Source organism: Phalacrocorax carbo, chromosome 1 (assembly GCF_963921805.1).
Source record: "Phalacrocorax carbo chromosome 1, bPhaCar2.1, whole genome shotgun sequence".
In the NCBI taxonomy this organism is placed as follows: Eukaryota; Metazoa; Chordata; class Aves; order Suliformes; family Phalacrocoracidae; genus Phalacrocorax; species Phalacrocorax carbo.
The window spans coordinates 8,759,894-8,780,805 of NC_087513.1; the positions used below are offsets into that span (position 1 = coordinate 8,759,894).

At 43.5% G+C, this 20,912-nt stretch overlaps 1 protein-coding gene across 3 annotated transcripts in view; it reads right to left on the reverse strand.

Moving 5' to 3' along the window:
• Nucleotides 1-6,705, reverse strand: part of DMTF1 (cyclin D binding myb like transcription factor 1) — a 29,828-nt gene extending 23,123 nt beyond the window's left edge. Inside the window, exon 1 of one of the 3 annotated variants that reach the window (XM_064443672.1) lies at nt 6,494-6,705. Coding sequence is in view for 1 of the 3 variants with exons in the window: in XM_064443661.1 (XP_064299731.1) it covers nt 1,911-2,034 (124 nt within the window). In the remaining 2 variants the exon portion in view is untranslated. Of the gene's footprint in view, nt 1-1,910; nt 6,434-6,493 lie in introns of those variants that run through there. The other 2 variants (XM_064443681.1, XM_064443661.1) reach the window with 2 other exon arrangements.
• Nucleotides 6,706-20,912: the final 14,207 nt, after the last annotated feature.

Consider the following 20,912-nt stretch of genomic DNA (forward strand, 5'->3'; position numbering starts at 1 on the left):
GCAGAGAATGACGAATGTCTGTCTGTTCCTTCGTGGGAACAATTGCAGGGTTTAAGATATTCACCTGCCTCTACTGTCCTTGCGTACTTGTACATCACACGGGGTAGCATCAGATAGCTTCAAAGCTACTTTTCTAGTTAAAAATAGTACCTAAATCCCTATTCAGAAGCATTTGCAACCTACTATTTTTTTAAACACAAACCTAGGCTATTACATTTTCACATCTAATATTTTTTTTGTCTCAGTAATATTTGTTCCCCTGCTCATTTAATAATTTTACAATTTTGTAACCTAAAGTGAGTCAGGACTATGAAATATTTCTGTAGTGTCATACTACTCATAGCTGCACTGTTTATAGATTCCTCAGTTGCAAAGTTTTATTCTCCTTCCATGCATGTAACTAAGTTGTGAAGCCAGTATTCATTCTTTACCATTGAAACAACATGAGGAACAGAAATATTGGGTGCAAGCAATCACCAGTATAAAAAATTACTTCAGTTATCCAGGATAAGCAGTATACACTGAAGTCAGTGAACTAGGGCAATACAAAGTGCTTCTGATAATCTCATTTCCGCTATAAAAGTACTACAAAGAAACCTAAAGCTTGTAAGAATTTCAGAATAAATTCGCATTACTACTGATTTTGAAATACAACAAAACCCCACAAATTCTAGCCCACTAAATACAAAGAAATGTAGCCTCCTCGCCTGCAGAAGTTAAAATGAAATCACATCTAAAATACCCAGAAGCTTTGCAATGACCTCATAAGTTTTGAGCACCTGATTTAGAGACTGTCTTTGGCAGAGCTTTGTGAAAAAAAAATAAATCTATTTCTCCTTGAAGTGCTTGGTCCCTCTTATGTGTTTTCTCATGTCAACAACAGAAGAAAATTACTTCTAACTTTTATTTTAGAGCCAAAATAATGTTATCAACAACTTTAACTCAGGTTGTTAAACAATCATTGACTTTACATAAAAAAAAAAACCAAATCACAATTAAATTACAAAGCTTCCCTGTACCAGGCAGGGATACCCATATACCCATGTGTAAGTGGAATTTACAACGTAGATTTTAAATCCCCTGCAAGATGTTAACAATATTGCTTCAGCAGGAAATTATTTAATTTTTAATCAGAAAAGATGTTCTTTGGTATCGAAGATTCCCAAGAGCAGTGTTTTCTTGGAAGGATAAAACTGCTGCCAATCTTTCAATAAAATTACTTATTACCTCTCAAGCTTGATGAAGATTTGGCACATCTTTAAGCACATGTAGTGACTGCTTCCTAGAATAAAGTGATATTACTCTTCTGAACATGTCAAAAATTTCAGCTACCACTGACATTTTAAATCAGAGGGTTCTCAAATTTACTTTCTTATCTACCATCAGCAAGAGCTCCCTGCCACACGTACATGTAGGAGGCAGTAACTTCCTTGGGATTCATCTGCTTCTGAGTTTTACAACCCCTGCCCTCCCTTTACTGGAAGTGATATTTGCAGCACAGCTGTAGTACTGACTTCTAAGAACCAAAAGAGGCATCCTTAACTCTAAATGCATAAAGGAAGAAACCCAAACTCTTACAGCTAAATTAGCACTGCAACTTGTTCAGCTCAGTTTGGAGTTATTAATTTAACTTTTTGGGAGTGAACAAATTGGGTAATTCTGGAGGGCCAAAAGAAATAGATACTCTCTTTCATATTTGTATGTACTTTCTGAATAATTTTTACTGTGGCAAAAATTCCCAAAGTTACCTGAAATGCCAGGGAGGATTCTTTAATCATATGTGAACAGATAGTGAACACATTTATTTTTCTACAGTCAGCTGAAATCACCTATTTTTCTTCTCACCACTCTAAAGCCTTGAAAGAAAGATTTATTTTTATAAAGCACGTTATGTCCATCATGTACTTCACCTAAAGCTGATCTAGAAGCAGTGGAAACTACAGCAGCATCCACAACAGAAGACCATTCCTTCTCTTCATTAAAAGAATACTCAAAAGTGAATACAGAGGTAGCAAAGCCAGGCCATTCTTTCATCAGTTACTCAAGATTTGCTGAGAATGAAAGAATATGTTTATAGGATTAGGCTCCCGAGTCAAAAACACAGAGTAATTAGGGTTGTCCATTTGCATTCTCTCCCTCGCTCGTTTGCCATGTTAGGAGAAGCATACAGCGGCGAAGGGGTCCATGCATCCAAACCTATAGTTTCCATCAAAGGTGGGGAGGAAGACACACCACGATCAACAGCTGCTACCCTGACACTTCATGCAAAGACAGCTGTCACAGGACTAAGTAGACAACAGCTGAGGCACCACATCTAACTGCAGCAGTGGTTCTCCTGATCAAGTTAGACGTCTCCACTTGTCTGCCTGCGCTCCCAGGTACAACCTACGAAGCACTGCAAGCTGCACAGTGCATTGCTCAAGGAACTGTGATTTCCTAAGAAGGACTCCTCAATGTAATTCCTGGACTGAGCCGGGTTTTATAACTTCTTGCCAATTTCACAACAACGGTTTATTCCAACAGTAAGTGCTGACTCTCCAGAAAAAAACAATCATGTTCTGTGTCAGATACTTGAGATTTAGCATATCTGAAGTTTTCTGAGTAAAAGTAATAATCATAACCAAGTCTTGTTAAAACCTTAAGAGAAACCAAATCCTTGATTTGACTGGAAAAATTCCCATCAACTTTAATGGATATGGCCTTGGACCTCAACTGAAAACTGACTGCAAAGAACATGAGGAGTCAAGTCAAAGTCAAATGCATATTTTGGACATTATTTTTTATTCATTAGACTACACAAATATAAAAAAACTGAAGGAAACAAACAAACTTGTTCTTTCAAGATACATTTACACCAGGACAGGAGCGCTAACCCATGAAGACATGAATTAGTGACCGAAAGGTGAGAAAAAAAATATCGCAAGTAACTGCAGTGGTTCTCCTATGCCAGTAAGAAACAATCCCTAGGTCTTATAAAAATCACTGTTTTACACATAATGACGGAACTACCACGTATGCTAAAGATACATCAAATACAAGGTATGATGGGACCACCTGAGTTTATGGCAAGCTCAGTGGAGGAAGCACAGTGCTGCTGCAGGAGACAACGCCCTCTGATGCAGGCTTCTTTGATACTGCCTGCAGGGACACTGTACTCGCCCGATGTCCTTGATTTATCACGGGGTGACAGCCGAAGCCATGCTAAACAATGCTGTACCACCACAGAGGTCTTTTAGGATGTGCCATGTGAATTCTGTTTAATACAGACACCTGCAAATCCACTACACGCCCACTCTTGAAAAAGTTAAATGCAAAGGTAATGACAGCCAATGATTCTTAATTAGTGAGAATTACGACATGAGCAGTCTCATCACCTCCAGAATATCACCCTCTTTTTGTAACTTCACTAAGTATTCTTTTGAAAATGCATTGCTATTTAAAAAAAGCTTGCTTTAATTTTAAATGCATGACCCAAGACTTCTGTAATCCTTGATTCAAACACACCCTTGATAGTGACACCAATGTACCCCTAATATTTTATGTTCTGAAGGAGGGAGTGGGGGAAGGGAACACTGTTGGATGCACATACACTAACAGTGTGGATGCGTACGACGAAATGCAGTGAAGACAGCATAGTATTGAATTTCTAAGACAGCACCTCAGAAATCAGTGTAAATTTAATAAGCATTTTTGCCTTGTTAAATTTTCGGTGTATTTACCAAAGCCAACATTTTTAAAGTTGCATTACAATTTTGAACAGGTTTCAACATGCAACCAAACAGATGGTAAAATACTTTCCCTACAAGAATCATTTAGTATAAAATTCCAATATAAATTTTCCACTAAAGCCACACGATACAGAAGTATTATTTATCTGGAAAACATGCAGCAGATTTAGGCAGGAAAAAACCCACAAAGCTGATTTTATACCAAGCTACAAAAAAAGAGAACATTTTAATACAAAATTCCTGTAATTCTATATCATCTTCAACAGGCAGATGGGCTCAATTATTCTGTGGGCTGTAAAAAATTAAGCGCTTCTAAGAAATACTATTTTTACCCCTGCAGACAGAATTCTGTCATTATGCCTAGTTATTAACTGAATGTTATGTCTAGCCTTCTATGGACCGTTGTAAATCTTTTAAAATTTCTACGTGAAATTGTATTAAAGGCTGTGCTCTCTGCACTGGGCAAAAAGTAAAAGTATATTTCACTAAATCCTGTAAGAAGCAAAACCTGAAGTTTATTAAGGGAATCTTCCAGCTTTTGAGGCATTTAACTGTAACAATCACATGGGATGTACTCTGATGCTATTATTCATGAAAAACCCTTTTCTCCACACTAGACGGGTTACACTCAAATCTAAAAGTCCAGCACAGAGGAATTTCTTTAACAGCTGCAACAATGGACATAAGAGGGGACCAAACTGGACAGATATCAAACAGAAGGACCCAAAGACCTGAGTTCGAGACACATGAAGATTTAATAAACTGTATCAGCACAAGATTACAGTCCTTTAGGAACAGTTACACTCTACTCATCAGTGGTATTTAGAGAAGTGGGCCATCATGGAAACAGAATATATGAGAGACACAATAGGACAAACTGTTCTCATTTGCATTGATCCGACTTTGGCAGAACTCCATGAGTTCTAACCTATCCATTGATACTTTAATAAAATGCACTGAGCATGCTTTAAATGTCACATGGGGTGGGGGGTTAAGTCCTAGCTCTTTCAAAAGAGAAACCACGTAAAGTTGTAGATTTTCTTTTTGAGAAACAGAAAATGGCTCTCGGGCACATGGTTATGACTATGGATAAAAATATTGGTAAGTATGATATGTACTAAAATGAATATTCTTTTTCTTTCATGTAAATCCAGCTTCATTCTAAGCATTCCAGTAACTTCACCTTTATAAAGGCAGAAATTTAGCACAAAATAAAATATGGGAACTTGATTCTTATCCTAACTCTACCAGGCATAAGATTGATAAGCAAAGCCACAGCTCTGTTGTTTTCTGACAGACAGGCGAGCACAGAATTAAGGCTCATAAATAAGGGACTACTAGAAAATGTAAAATACAGTATGGACACATGGAGGTCTTTGTCTGTTATATACCCACTCTTTATAATTTTGAGTGGTTAAGACAAAAAAACATATTTTTAGTAATTCTATTTATGGAGTTTTAATCAATGTTCAATCTTTCCATTAAGTCATAAAACATCATCTAGAAAGTTTCAGTAAGTGTCCAGAAAACAAGCATTAAGTTTTTGCCATTGTTATATTCATGTGCTTCGATGGAAATGAGAATCTGAACGAGACGTGTCCATCTCATTGCAAAGCCTACACCTCCTGGTTTTGCAAAGGGATTTTAACTACACTGTCAAGAAGCCAACTTACAGCTATGGCCAGAGCAATGCTGGCAAACAAAAAGCATTTTCTAGATTACTTCAACACATAACTTACAATGGCCAGGTGGGGCTGAACAATGGTAACTCTTTGCGAATAAATACAAGTACTATCTGTCAGCTGAAGAGGTAGCTAGTAGAAGTGTAATAAGCTTCACTGTGCCCAAGTGCACAATGAAGAACAGAAAGATCTCAAAAAGAAACAGAAGGAAAAAGAGGCTTGTCGGACCGGAATCCTTTATTTTAGCAAAACAGAGAGCATAACTCTAGCACAGAAAAGCCTGGTACCACTTCTAGATGAAACCCCTGATCTTGTCAGAGTTACGCATTTCAGACTCCACTTAAAAATAAAGCCCTAAGTAACCTCAAATCACAACACTCACTGGAATAAAAGATTATGAAACAAAATAGATAAAAGCCACAAGCGTAGGATACCCCAACCGCAGCCCCTGCGAGGGGAAATCGGGAGACTTAAACGCGTTCGTGCAGGTGGCCTTTTATTACAGACATCAAGGTAGAGGGAATTTAAAACAGAAATAGTAAGCAAACAACAAAAAAAAACCCCACACGCCGCCCTCCCACGGGACCCGCGGTTTGGTAGTTTCCAAGTTTTCCCCTATTTTGCGGCTCCCCCCCCGCCATTCCCCGTTTTCCTTCTGCGCGGCGCTCCCGCCGCCCGGCAGCGCCCCAGGGAGGCGGCGAACGACGGACCTCAGCCCGGGGAAGAGACCGGCGGGAAGCAGCGGCCCCGCCGGCCCTGCCCCGGCCCCCGGCACTGCCCCCGGGGCGGCGGCTCCGCGCCTCAGGGCCCGCCTCAGCCCCCCGCTGCTCCCCGGCCGCCAGCGCCGCCATTTGGTCCCGGGCCGCCGCCGCCATTTTCCCGTCTTCTCGGCGGGCGGCGGCCGAGCCCTCTGCCCGACCCGCTGCCAGCCCAGCCCAACCCGGCCCGGCCCAGTCCGGCGGCGACCACGGCGCGGGGCCGGAGATGGCCGCCTCCCCGCCCCGATGCCCTCAACCCGCTCCGCGCTGCTCCGCTGCCCGGCCGCTCCCGGCCCTGTCAGCCCGCAGGCCCCCGCGCACTTACTTCCTGTTTTGGGTCCGGGCACTTGAGAAACCAGGATGGAGACTCCCAAGTACCAGGATGGAGGCGCCGAGCGGCAGCAAGCGGCGAGCGGGGGAGGCGGAGGCAGCGGCGGGGCGAGGCGCAGGCAGCCCGGCGAGCCCGCCGGAAGGTCCTGCCGCCCCGCCGCCCGCCGCTTCCGCCCTGCCGCGGCGCCACAAAGCGCACGGCGCGGGGTCTGCCGTGGCGGCGGCGCCACAAAGCGCACGGCGCCTTTCCGTTCCTCGCTGCAGGGGAGGCGGGGAGGGGTCCCCGTGCCCGGCCCTGAGGAAGAGCCCCTCTTTCCACCCACGCTTCCTTCGTGATTTCTTAACGACCTGAAAAAAAATGGCGTATTATCAAAAAATGAGCCTTAAAACGAGAATAAGCAAGCATCTAGCAGTGTGCCGGTTGTGGTCCTCACCACCTCATGGAGCGGGTACTTGCAGGTGCTCTGACCCTTGGCAAAAAAAAGAGACCTGCTGAGCCTCCTTGCAGGCAAACTGGGTAGATCGAGGCGAGGGGGTGAGCAGAATCCCCTGCCCATGATTTTATATGTAAAAACCTCATTATGCTTTACCAAAAAGCCCCTTTTTGGCTACTTCCCTTATGTGGGAGGCCTCCAGTTGTGTCTTCCTGCAAACCTTGGCAGCTTTAAAACATGCTCTTGTCCCCTGCGGACAGCTTTTTTGCAAACCTTCCTCGCAGGCTGCAGCCTTCCTGTTCACCAGTCAGGATTCAGTTGTCCTAAACGTCTGGTGCCTGTTGCTATCTTAGAAGCCCAAAAGCGTTGAAGATGCCTGCAGGGGACTGGTCAGCATGACCAGGGGAGCCCTGTGCGATTCTGAAGCAGCAACTGGAGGGAGGTAAGGCAGGACAGATGCCCCATAAGGAATCATAGAATCGTTTAGGTTGGAAAACACCTTTAAGATCATCAAGTCCAACTGTTAACCTAACACTGTCAAGGCTACCACTAAACCATGTCCCTGACCACCACATCTACATCTTTTAAATACCTCCAGGGATGGTGACTCAACCACTTCCCTGGGCAGCCTGTTCCAGTGCTTGACAACTCTTTTGGTAAAGAAATTTTTCCTAACATCCAATTTAAACCGCCTCTGACACAACTTGAGGCCATTTTCTTCTGTCCATTGGTTGTCACTTGGGAGAAGAGACCAACGCCCACCTCACTACAACTTCCTTTTAGGCAGTTGTAGAGAGCGATAAGGTCTCCCTTCAGCCTCTTTTTCTCCAGGTTAAACAACCCCAGTTATACACAACCCCATAGTCTAGGATATCTCAAAGGGGGCTAGATGGCTACGGTTAGGCAGCTGCATCCTGTACACAAGGTTCTGGGTCACTCTGCCCTAGGCATGCTTCGAGATACTGGGGCAAACAGGGTCCTTCCTATATGGCTATTCCCAAAGTGTTTCTGTGGAAGGGGGAACAGCAAAGCTTGGTTTTACCATCTCTTACTCTAGATAAAAACATAGTCATGAACAAAACTTGCGGATTTGCACCTGTAAAGCAAAGGTTTGTAGCTGGGATGTGAAAACAGCGGGGCTAAGACTCAGAATTGTAATGGGGAGACAAGGCAGGGCAGGAAGGAGACACTGCACATAAAATTACAGTGGTAAAAGAATGGAGATGAAATGCATGGCCGGGACAAGAATGTAGCTGGGACAAGAAGGTAGCTGGGACAAGGAGCTGTAAGCAGAATTTATAGCATCTGGTTTGTTTGAAGCACACTTAAATTAACTCTGGTGTCAGTGTACTTGGTCTTTCTGGACATCAAACCTTCAGGATCTCCAATTCCACATCTGGTAGCGGACTTCCAAAGTAAAGTTTGTTTTAAGTGCCCAGTACCCTTAGGCACTCCTTGGCCAAAGTAGATGTACAATTTGCTTTTCCAGGGTTGCATACAGCTGTTGCATTCACCAGCCCATGATCTCTTGCAGCTCCCTGATTTTTTCCCCCCAATTTTTGTAGCAGATGAAGCAGGGGCCCAGCATTTGCCTTTTTTGAAGTACATCTCTGCTTTGGGATTTTTTGGGGTGTGGTGTTTTTTTTTTTTTCCCAAGGTGGCTGTGGTCTTGCTTTAAAAATAACAAGATATCAGTTACTTGAGCTGTACCAAAATGGTTGATCAGGAGGCTCAGTTCAAACTGTACAAGAAGCAATAATTTTGACTTTTCATATATATCTTCACCATGTGAAAATTTCTAGAAAGACCTCATAGTAAGCAGCAAACATGAACAGGACTCCTTCCTTACCATGTGTATTTTGTCCATTTGTTATCCCCTCACTTATGAGCATTTTTCATGCTGGGTGTAAAGTTTTTCTTCTTACTCTTTTTACCCTATTTATCTAGATGTACCTTGTAGAAAACAATATTATAACTGCAAAATCTGTACCTGCTTTTACATAGTGTTGTTATTTTGGGATGTGTTGTAGTGAGATATGATGATGATGATAAGCCGTCGCTGCCAGATCATGTGGAAGCATGTTGTGGAGTGGGGCACTGGGAACTGTACGCTACCATCCTGCATTTTAGTCATGGATCTGCAAGACTTCTCGCACAGTTTTGGGATCATGACCCCTGTATGTGCCCCTTTCCCTGTTTGTGCAGTGGAGATAATATAACTTTCCTCACAGATACATGATACAACCACACTCAGGAACATTTACTTTATCTCAAATTCGAGATATACATAGAGAAAGTGATGATTGGTGTTCTCTAGTTCTTTCATGAACGGGATAAAATCTTACTCTGTTAACAGACTCCTGTTCCGTGAAGCAAATGATATTCGTGGATCCTGAGTTGTCTTGTGTTCAGTGAACAATTACATGCATATATACCTACTTAAGTTGATGAAAGAATCAAACACAGACCTAGCAATCCTGGTTTTTATATTGCAGTTTTGTTTATTTTTACCCATTCATAGAGTTTTATTGCAGAGGACCTATGTTCCTGGTAGCCACCAGGTGTCTCTACTGCAGCGTGCTCTGGACCCACCGGTTGCGTCTTGGAGATAGAACTTTTCTCCCCTTTCTGTGAAGAAGTTAAACCTAAATTAGAATTGCTGTGTAGGTACAGTACGCTCACTTCTAATCAGGCATTAGGGGAAAAGAGAGACTGTGGCACTGCTTGATAAGAATACATAAGACGGAGGATCATCATCATGCTGATGGCTCACCATGGTGCTCAGTAAATCCTGAAGGCAAAGCATAAACTCTTAATAATCCTAAATCTGATTACATAAATGGTGACAGGAAGTATCAAAGACTGAAAGCTTGGTATAGATCGTTTTTTTTAATAAAATAAAAAAGTTTTATTCTGCAAGATTCAACAGAAGAAAAACAAAAAGTAGAAGCTAGAGAAGACCTTTAATTATATGTATTAAATACCAGGAGATGGGCACGGCAGATGATGTACAAGATGACAAGCAGTGTGGCTGGCCTTAGTAGCTTGCTTTTGAACTGACCTGTAGGAGTGTGTAGGGTGTAAATATGAAGTAGGTGACAGAGAGGAGTTCTAATCAACATCGGAAGCCCTGAAGCATGTTTTGATGTAGCTGTAAGAGAAAATCCTAGATGTTGGTTATATTACCAAATCCATGGGCTGGGGTATGATTGCATCGCTTACTGCCTTCTGCCTCTCAGGTGAGGGAGACTGGCATGGCCGGTGATGTGCAGCCAAGGGCCATGGGGTACGAAAGGCTGGTGGAGCAGTTGCCGGGATGAGCGGGTAGCAGGGATGAACTGACACAGCGATCTCCCTGATGTCAAGTCAGAGCAATTAGCAGAGGTGCACAAGATATTTTGCACAAGTCTTATTTCTGTCTTTCTCTCTCATGTTAACTGGCTGGGATCAGCATACCTAAAACATACATAAATTGCTTTAAACACTGAAGTCGTGCAGATCCCAGAGGGCAGTTCAGACTGCTTACTCTTCAGATCAGCCTCACCTCTTAGGGCACCCCTGTCCAGGAAGTCCATTAGGGCTCTTAGCTTTAGTTTCCCAGGGATGCGTGAAGTATTTTTGTTCTGGGATGAACAGCCACCTCCCATATTCAGCTGCACTGAGATGCACTTTCAGACAAACATTTGGGGAGAAGCTTCTCCTTTCCTTTGGTGCGGGGAGCACCAACATCCCAACAGGTAAGCCCTCTCCTGCAGTAGACAGGTATAGGACCATTCCTTGGAGCTTCAGAGGACTTAGTTGTTTGGAGGATTTGGAGGACTTTTTACTTTATTTAATTTATTACCAGTTAGCACCAACTTCTGATTACTGATTCAGGTATCAAAAAAGAATATAATCAATCATTTAAGTAAACACATTTTCTTCCCCTTCTGCAGACTCAGCTTCTCTCAGATGTCTGGTGGGTTTATGCTTAGGCCATCCCAGTGCATTTGGCAGGGTGACTGTCATGGTTTAACCCTAGCCAGGAACTAAGCACCACACAGCCACTTGCTCACTCCCCCCCACCCCAGTGGGATGGCGGAGAGAATCAGAAGAGTAAAAGTGAGGAAACTCGTGGTTTGAGATAAAGACAGTTTAATAGGTAAAGCAAAAGCTGTGCACACAAGCAAAGCAAAATAAGGAATTCATTCACTGTTTGCCATGGGCAGGCGGGTGTTCAGCCTTCTCCAGGAAAGCAGGGCTCCATCACACATAATGGTTACTGGGGAATACAAATGCCATCACTCCAAGTGTGCCCCCCTTCCTTCTTCTTCCCCCAGATTTATATACTGAGCATGACGTCATGTGGTGTGGGACATCCTTTGGGTCAGCTGGGGTCAGCTGTCCTGGCTGGGTCCCCTCCCAGCTCCTTGTGCACCCAGCAGAGCATGGGCAGCTGAAAAAGCCCTTGACTAATGTAAGCGCTACTTAGCAACAACTAAACCATCTCTGCATTATCAACACTGTTTTTAGCACAAATCCAAAATATAGCTCCACACTAGCTACTCTGAAGAAAATTAACTCTATCCCAGCTGAAACCAGGACAGTGACAATGCAGCAGCCCTTATCAGGTGTGTAACAGTTTCCTTCTGCTGCTTTTTGCTTCTTAATGATTTTCCTCTGCTCTAGCCTGTGTCACTGATGGCCTGCAGTCCCTCAGGGGAGTCATGCCCTGCAGTGGGTTGCCCATGACCGTAGTCCCTTGGGAGTGCACCCCTTTGGTGTGAAGCATCTCCTTCCAAGAGCACATCTCCAGCCATACATCTCCTCAGTTGCTTCTCCTTTTGCCTGTCTCTTTACCTGTACCTTCTTCTTTTGCAGCTGCCTTTCTGCCTTAAATCTGCCTGAGCAGGGGCTCCACATGCTCTCCTGACTGGCTGGTGTTTTGGCACACGTTGGCTCATTTTCAGTGGTTTCAGAGCCATCTGGAGCACCTACGAGTGGCCCAGTGCAGGGCATAGCCTGCCCCCATGCAGGGCACCTGCAGACCCTGGCTGCTCAAACCCTGCCCCATAGTGCCTCCTGCTTCTGAGGCAAGATGGCTTTCCCCTCCCTATATTGCAGAAGAGATGGGGATCTGAAGGGTTTTGACTTCTGGAAGTTCATGTTATGCATGAAATGATTAAATGCAGAAGGAAATACTAATTTCAGTGCACTGAATCTCATGAGGGAGGTCTTCGGTTGTATGTCTCCTCAGTGGCAGCAGAAGGAGCTTTTGTGCTCACAGGCCAAAGGTCTTTCTGCTCTGCCTTGGTATGTAAGGTGTGCCTTGCTTAATGCAGTGTGGTGCACTGGTCCCAGTTCAGACCCTGGACTGGCTTACAGTTCTTGTCTATGGTTTCATAGACAGATGCTGTCATAAATTGTGCCTTTTTCCCCAGTTCGTTGCAATGCACAGCTCTGGAGGTTCTCGTCATTTGGCTGCATGTATCTGTCGTGTCTGTTTAGCTTGAGATGCTGCCTCTGTTGCTTTGGCTGGTAGAGCTGAACCAATGATTTGACCCACCAAATGTCCAGTGCTGTAACTCCATCCATTCCTTGTCTCACTGACAGGCATCAGGGTGCTGAGCAGCAGTTTGGGGTTCACATTCCCAGAATGCATCTTAATGTCAGTCATAAAAATTGTGCTCCAAGCAAAAGGCAAGTCCACAGAGAACTGCAGCAGAGCTGGACTCTCTCTTGTGGATTATCCCAACTAAGCCTTTGTATGTGTGTTTTAGCATCCTTTCCTGGGAAACTGTATTTTGCTGTTGCAGACACAGAGATGTTACTTTCTAGGGCAGGGAATTTCTGAGTGGAGGTAGTAGCTGGCACAGGCTGGAGGGAGCAAACCCAGAGGGAAAGACACCTCTCCTCACTGCACAATCCTGCAAAGAGTTTGATTCCTGTTTGTTTATGAGATTATTTGTATTTACATAGATTTATATCTCTCTAAGTATGTGTCTAATTACACATGGGTATAGCAAATATATTATTTATAGAAAAAAGAGATATTTTTATAGATAAACAACCTAGTATTTATAGAACACTTGTTAATTTTTTATGTTCACAGTTTGGTAGGTGCTGGCCATGGAGGATTGCTCAGGCTCTGAAGAGATGCCATGAAAGAAAGACATGCCAGAGAAAGAGTAACAGAGCATGGTGTGAGCTTGTGTGGCTTCTCCATTGCAGAGTGAGTCTTCTGTAAGAAAAAATTATTCCCTTTGGCCAGGCCTAGGAAGAATCCTATAGAGAGCGTTCGCTCATTTTGAGACCTCATCTTTGGTGACAATCTCATATATTTCCTCACTTGCACCTGAATGAGGCTGTAATGGACTGACCCACCTTAAAAGCCTCTGGTGATAATGTTTTGAATGCCTGCTGTGTCACTTACCCTCTGTCAGTGTCCTGGAAAATATTAGAGAGTATCTATGTATTCAGGAGCCTCAATAAACAGTGTGTGGAGCTTCTTATTTTCTGAAACCTCCACTGAGACACCTGAATTACAGTCACAGTCAGCCTAGGCTGCATGGGCAAGCACACTTACCGCCTGGGTTGCCATCTAGAGGTGCCCAGCTCTCTCCACAGACCAGAGTCATAGCAGTAGTGATCCCACTGAACCTAAGCCAAGACTAGCAACGTTTCTGTTGATACAGCTAAATATGAAGAAGAAAAAGGAACAGAGTCCCAGAGAGAGTGAGAAGAGGGCAAGCTGCCATCAAGGTCTACATGGGTCTGAGCTGCCAGTGGCATCGGGACAATGCATTCTTCCTGCTATGGAGTATAGCAGGAAGGGAGCTGTGCAATTCGTGGTATCCATAGCGGATTGGGTGGCTGGAGGGGATATCCAGGAGAACAGGAAGGCGGGACCAGTTTCAGTGAGATGGGTGTAGGGACAGTAGAAGAGGAGAAGGAATGAGGCTTCACAGAATCACTGGCGGAAGAGAAGGGAGAGAAAAGGACAGAGCAGATGGGAGGAGCAGATGGATCCCAGTTGGGAAGCAAATCACTGTGTGCCACTGAAATCAGAGGCGCCGATGGCAGGGGGTGGCAAAATTTAGTTCTTGCTGTAGGAGGGACAGACAAAAGCAGACAGGTGCTTTCTGCATGGCATCGTATGCAGGTTGTGTGCAGGGGCTATGGGTGGGCAGGGGAGCGGCAGCTGTGTAGGGGAGGGAGGGACAACATGAGGGACGAGAGCTGGTTCCTTGCCCTATGTCACCCATAACATTCTAGTAATCGGAGCTGTGTGGTCATGGTCTTGAACTCCCAGAGGAGCTGTGGGAGGGCAGTGATGTATTCCACACTGGAAAAACGTGTCCTGTTTTGGAGCTGCAGGTTGATTTAGCTTTTGTGTAGGTTCAGTTTTTTGGCAGTGTTTGCCAAACGTTGGTTACCATGAAAGCAGTGACAAAGCTCCCATGTATTTGAAGGGGGACAAAGTGTTTTCTTCAGGCAAAATGTGCCATTTATCGTGTAATTCTACTCTCTGCTGGCAGATGGTGCTGCGATATATCCAGGACTGAGAACCAGCTTCTTCAGCTCAGAGGGGATGTCAGCAAGCAGCATCTATTTTCTATTTTCATTCTGGTTTGTTCCTAAATTTGTTTTACTATGAAATGAAATTTTTCTCTTCTTTGTTGTTCTGTTTCCAACTTCGACTATCTAAGCCAGTTTTATTTTTGCCTCTTTGGATTAGCACAGAGCTGGCAGGCAGAACTCAACTCCAAACCCAAATCTTTCCATTGGAAGAAAAGTTATTCATGGCATTATTCCCCTCAATGTAGGATTTTCTTGTGTTTACAAAACCTACTTTTGGGCCCATGATGGTTTTGCAGCCTCCTTTTAATAGTATTCTGGAGTTTCTGTCAGTAGATACACCAGAGACACAACCTAAACAACCTATCAGGGTCACTTCTGCCCCAGTTCTTAATGTTTCTGCTTTATCTCACTTGATACTGTGACCCACTGCTGATTGTTTTTCCTGCAACGTACAGTGTGATTAAAGGTTTCTCTCAGTGGTTTCTTTCTGGGAAACGACAACAACAAAAAAAACCCAAACCATTTTCTGTTGAAAGAAAGAATATTTGGAGGAATTAGAGAAGGGTGTGATCAGCCTATTTAATCTCTAAATTTAAAGGTCTAAAAAACTGCTGAAAAACCAGTGATAGACCTCATCTGCTTTCTAGAACTGCTGTCCAAGAGGTGCTTAAACTCTTCACATCTTGCTTTGCTTGAGAGGTCCCTGGAGCCCTGCACCCATATTCCTGGAGAGCGGCTGAAAATGCTAGAGCTGAAGACCAGAAGCACCAATGAAAAGAAGGACCTTATTCCAGCAGCCAGCACACTTGGAGCTGAACAAGGATTTCTGTCACTAGCCTCAGATTTCTCTAGTGAGGTTGTAATGTAAAAGTCCTACACACTCCAGGGAGCTGGGTGTGAGCCTCCTGTTTCATCCTGCCCAGCTGAGCATCAGGCTTCCTACCCTGGGCTTGTTGTCAGGCTCTGTGTTAGAAGAGAGAGAGCAGCCGCCCGACCTTCACCATCCCTGCCAGAATGCAACTTGACTGAAATGATCTGGGTTAAGAAAAATGTCCAAAATAGGTATTTTTTGTTATTTTTCTGCTTTGCCCTGGATCTTTTCGGTGGCCTAGTTTTCAGCACAAACTCACAAAGCTGTTACAAAGCCACAGGAGAGGGCTGCAGGACATGTGAGCAGAAGTGGTTGCAGGAGTACCTTAGAAACCTCTTTAGATGGCTTCACTGTTGAGGAGAAAATGCCCATGGACCCATGTGGAGGAGGAGCCTGGACACAAGCCTGCCAGCTCCCAGGACAGGCATTGTGCCAGCAGCTCTCATGCACAAAGAAGTGAGCACTGGTGCTCCTCTCACGTTCTTCCATTTTTATAACAAACCAGTCCTTTAGAGACATCTAAAGATGATCCATCCAGCTGGATGGATCCTCTTAGATTGTAGGTGCTTCTGGTGCATCCACTTTCTGTGGAAGAAGAAGAGGCAGACATCATCCTCCAGAAATGTCCAGAGAGGCTTTTCTCTCTCCTCTGACATCTTGAGAAACATCTGCATTTACACCGGAAGGACCAAGGAGAGGCCTCTGAAAGATAAGCATATCTGAGCCTCAGGTAGTAGTTTTTAAAGCCAACAGTTCATAAATAACACCAATAACGTCAGTCCAATCCTTCATGACTGAGTTCTTAGCTGCATTTATCTTGCTGATTGCAATTTCACCTGAAGTCACAAAGAATGGAGGATTCTGACTGCAAGATTGTACCCAGTGCCAGTGCCCAGTTTCAGTGGTGATTCGAAGTGCCCATGTCCCTCGTCTTGGGTTCTCTCATATGTTCAGAGCAAGGCTCAGGCATGCCAAGTGCTCTATAGAGTGGACTGCTGTGCCCCTACACAGATGCGCTGATGTCAGAGGGGTTGAGTACGAGTACAAGAAGTTTGTCTCTTGGAAAATTCATTGCTTGAATTTGCTTGATATTGCTTGAAGTCCAAGCCACAATCGATCTGTTTTTCCCTATGCAAGATGTTCAAAACCTGGTGAGAATAATCCTCAGAATCAATCGGAGCAGTAATTCAAATTTGGCAATTTACAGGGCAATGGCCAGGATAACACTATCCATTTCTAAAAGTGACAGAGTGATATGTTTCTGGACCTTAAACAGGCCTGTGTTTCCATGCAATTTAGCAGAAATATATTTCACATTCTGATCTGATTTCTTAGGCTAGAGAAAAAGTGACTAAATGAGCTGATAATACTACCTGGCAGCTGTCAAATGACTTTTTGCCATCTAGAGAGAAAATGGAAGAACACATGTCCTGAACTCCTGCTACTTAAGTTAGAGGATGAAAGAAATAGAAGGGCTTTAAGTTGGAAATGAGATCATGCATTATGCCCTTTGGACAGCATGTAATCTGGCTAATGGCATCAAGGAGCTATATAAATAACTTCATTAAAATGAACTTGTTTCAAATGAGCTAAATAAATCAGACTCATTTGTCAAAGAGCTGGGATGAAATAATCAGGTTAATTTAAAGCTGCTTGCTGGGGGCACGATTCCTGAATTTGTTCCACCAGTGAAATTGGTGGAACAGTCACCAGTGGGAGCCCTGAGCCCAGCATGAAAATGCAGCGTGGGCTTCCATATCTGCATTTTCAGGAGCTCCTCTCTTGAGTCTGTAGCACAGTCTCCAGAATCCCGCAGCTGAAATTGTGTGTTCCAGGCCATTTAGAGGATAGTTCAAGACCCACCAGATCTAAATGCTTTGCTGGTGGTTATGAGTGGTTCAGCCCCTTAGTTGGCACTCTGCTGTCTGCTCTTGGCCTCCGAGTTAAAGGTGAAATGAATTTTCTGGAAAACTAATTGCTTTTGGTACCTATCGCTGCCTTGGTGGGAGGACTACATGATGGAACAGGTTTTTTCCTTGCACTTAATTCAATGCTGTGTGCCTAAATTTTCCCTTTCTTCATTAAGCCTTTTTCTTTAGCAGTTTCTGCAGAAGTCAGGATAAATCCAGTTCTTCAAGCTACAGATGGACTTGCTCCTCCATGGTCCCTACAACCCTTACTGTTCTAGGGATGAATAATCACCTGCTGTAAACCCACTCCACTGCAGTGGAGCCAGCTGAGCTGTGCAGATTTAGACCAACTAAGGATGTGACTGTAGAAAGTGAATGAGTAGGAAGATTGTCCCGTCCAGACAGAGGCTATCAATCTGTCTGTCTTTTCTGGTTTAATGCAAACCTCAATTCCGAGTTGCTTGGATTGTGCTCCGATGGAGCAGGAACTGCCCATATATCGTCATCATGCATTGTACATCCTACCTTTACCATATAACCAGTCTTCCTTTCTGTTGCATTTTGGGTACTTTTCTTCTACATAGTGGAGGGAAAGGATGAGGACGTGGGTCTCACAGAAAATGAGTTTACAGTCAGCGTTTACAGACAGCTACATTTCAAATAAAGGAGTGAGAAACTGATTCTTCACATTTATGTCTGCCAAGATCAGGGTTGGGAGTGTGCCATGTTGTCCTCTTACGCAACGAATCTGCCCTGAAGTGCCTGTAGCTGACAGCTATGCGTTTATCAAATGAGAAACTGGACCATGAATTCAATTTTCAGCAATAAAAAGCCTTTCAGCTTTCTAATACATCTCGGTCCTGCCCTTTGGTTATGTTCCAGCAATGATCTCCCAGCTCAGGTAAAGGGTTGTGAAAATGACTTCAGGCTGCAAGAGAAATTCCTCGTTCCTGGGGCACTGATTTATCCGGCTTGGTTGCTGATAGCAAACTCTGGGCTACTCTAGCCCTGTGAGATGAAAACAACTGTAGGGATCTGCTCATCAAAGGGATGGGGGATACTCCAGCCTCACTCTCTCCTACTGGCTTGATCAGCCACATGAGATACTGCCCAAGGACTGTTCTAATCATGGTTATCCTCTAGTTCCCAGCCTGGTCTGTAGGGTTAGGTCTGTTGGTTTTTTTAAGCTCAGTTTAGGAGCTCGTGGTTACAGTGAAAGGTGTGCAGTCACCACCCACCTCTCAGTGGGATCAGCTTGGGAGTAGGTGCTGGGCAGAAGCTAAAATGCCTTCCCAGAGTGAGGTACAGGGGAGCATGGGGAAGAGATAGATCCCCAGCTAAGAGCTGCAGGACTCAGCTCACAACCAGATCAAAAAGGGAGTAAAGTAATAAATCCTAGACTTTATTATCAGTATTTTTCCATTGGCTGAGGTTCCCTTTCCCCCAGCCCAAGTCCATGTTACAGGGCAGCTTTCTTGTCTGGTAGGCATTAACAAACATGTCAGCTCACCTAGGGCTGACACAGCTGCAGTGTTCCTACACATTGCATTGGTTTCAAATAGCAACCATATGTGTGGGGCCAGAGGTTATACTGCTGCGGTGTGTTTGATGCGATGCAGAATGATGTGCTAATCCATTAGTAAATGTCAGCATGATGTCTGCAGTGGAAATCGAATCACGTCGAAGCAGAAAACTTTGCTTCAAGTATGAAAATGATTTGTGTTGTTATGAGATTCTTCATTACGATGATTTTGATAGCAGCAGTTTCTCTCTATAGGACAGAAACACATTATCCTCTCACTTTTATGAGCTTTTAGGAGTGATCCTCCTAGGGATTTGAATGCATCTGGAAGGTCTTTTTGTTATGTGCCTTTTTTTTTTTCATGCCAGGTGGGTCATATCCTTCTGATTCATACTGCTGTAGATCAGGATTTATCCCACCTGGCTGACTCTTGTCAGAATTTCTGTCCAGTATTTCTCAGCAGATTTTCAGTTTAAACTGATGGAGTTAGCAGTACGACTGTTCTTACTAGCGAAGTGAGAAGGATTTACATTTCAGGTATCAGACTTATTCCTTCAACTCATTTGTAAACACTTTCTAACCATCTTGAGCCAAACAGAATTAAAATAAAGCACAAAATATTACAGTCGCAGACATATGGCTGGTTTCCTGTATTGTAGCCATGACTGTTATACTGCAACCCGCATCCTGGTTCCAGTTATAATTTATCTTTTCATGTGCTCACTTGTTTTTTAGATGAATTTGTTCTCAAATTAAATCAGCACAAAGATTTATGGTGTGCGGTTGCTGGCAGGGCACCTTGCAACTTGTCACCTAGAAGGAGCAGGACACAGGAGGAGATGCTGGTGATGGCAGAGGTCACTTGGTGACATCAAGAAATTTGGGAGGGACATTTCAGCTAGAAGCAGAATCTGTATTTCCATCTCCTTCTTTCACTAAATCCAAAATGTTTCCAAAACTCAGAAACACAGCCTTTTCAAACATTGATAATAAGGCAAAGCTACTGGCAGAAAATGAGGCATTATATCATTAAAAAAAGTTTTAGCCATCAGTCTAATGAACAATGAGAGGCCACGTGGCAGCCTTTTAACAGGTGATTCTGAGTTATCTGTGTAGGCAATTCTTTTTTATCTCTGCAGCTGGTGAGGCATATTGCTGGTGTCCAGAAAAATCTATGTTCAGGGCAAAAATGGCATCTCTGCTTACAGCTCTGACAAAAAGAAAAAGGAATTATAAAATCACTTTTTTTTTCCCCCTCAAGTGAACAATATGCCAATTATTCTGTCATCAATCAGCTACTTCGGAAAGAAAGTCTAAAGTCAACAATGTTAAGATCATAGTCTTGAGATCCACTTCTTGCATGTTCTTCCAGTTAAGACAATGTGAGCATCCATATGAGCACGAGGAAATGTGCATTCAGCGCCTGCAGAATCTTCACCTTTTTCAGTGCAGTCCTGCTGAGAAATTAAAAATATCGGTCCTCAGGATTCCCAGCATGTCAATACATATATTCTTAACTTCAGCCATGACTGATTCTATTAGTTTACATCAGGAACATACATTTTGGGAGCCAATGCTATGCATTTTTTTATATTGATATTTGGGTATTTATGGCCTTTTTTCAGAATGGCTGAAATCCAGGGAGTCATAGAATTTAAAGAACCTCAATTTGAGGTCCTTGCATAAGTATTGCAAATCCCTTTTAGACTTTTCTTTGCACAGAAATATTTCTTTGCTGAGAAATATTGTCAGCTGTGGCAAATAGAAATATTTGCCATCAGGAACATTGGCAGCTATGGCAAACAGCCCTATGATTAGAAAGCCTCACAACTCCTAATTCTTTTGGGAAAAAAATCAGTTCAGTTACATTTGAGAAAAAATTCTTGATAAATGCCCAAACCGAATGCATGGCCGAAAGAACATCAATTGTAACATCAGCCCTTTCAGATATTTCATAGCACCTCAGCCCTCTTGAAAAGAGATCATTTAATAATTCACGTATCCCTGTAGTGTGTATGAGACGTCACACACAGCTGTGAAGAGTAAAGGGGAAAATACAGAAACAAAGGCTAGAGAAGTACATTTCAATTGACAGTAAATATTGAAGTTTTTCGTTC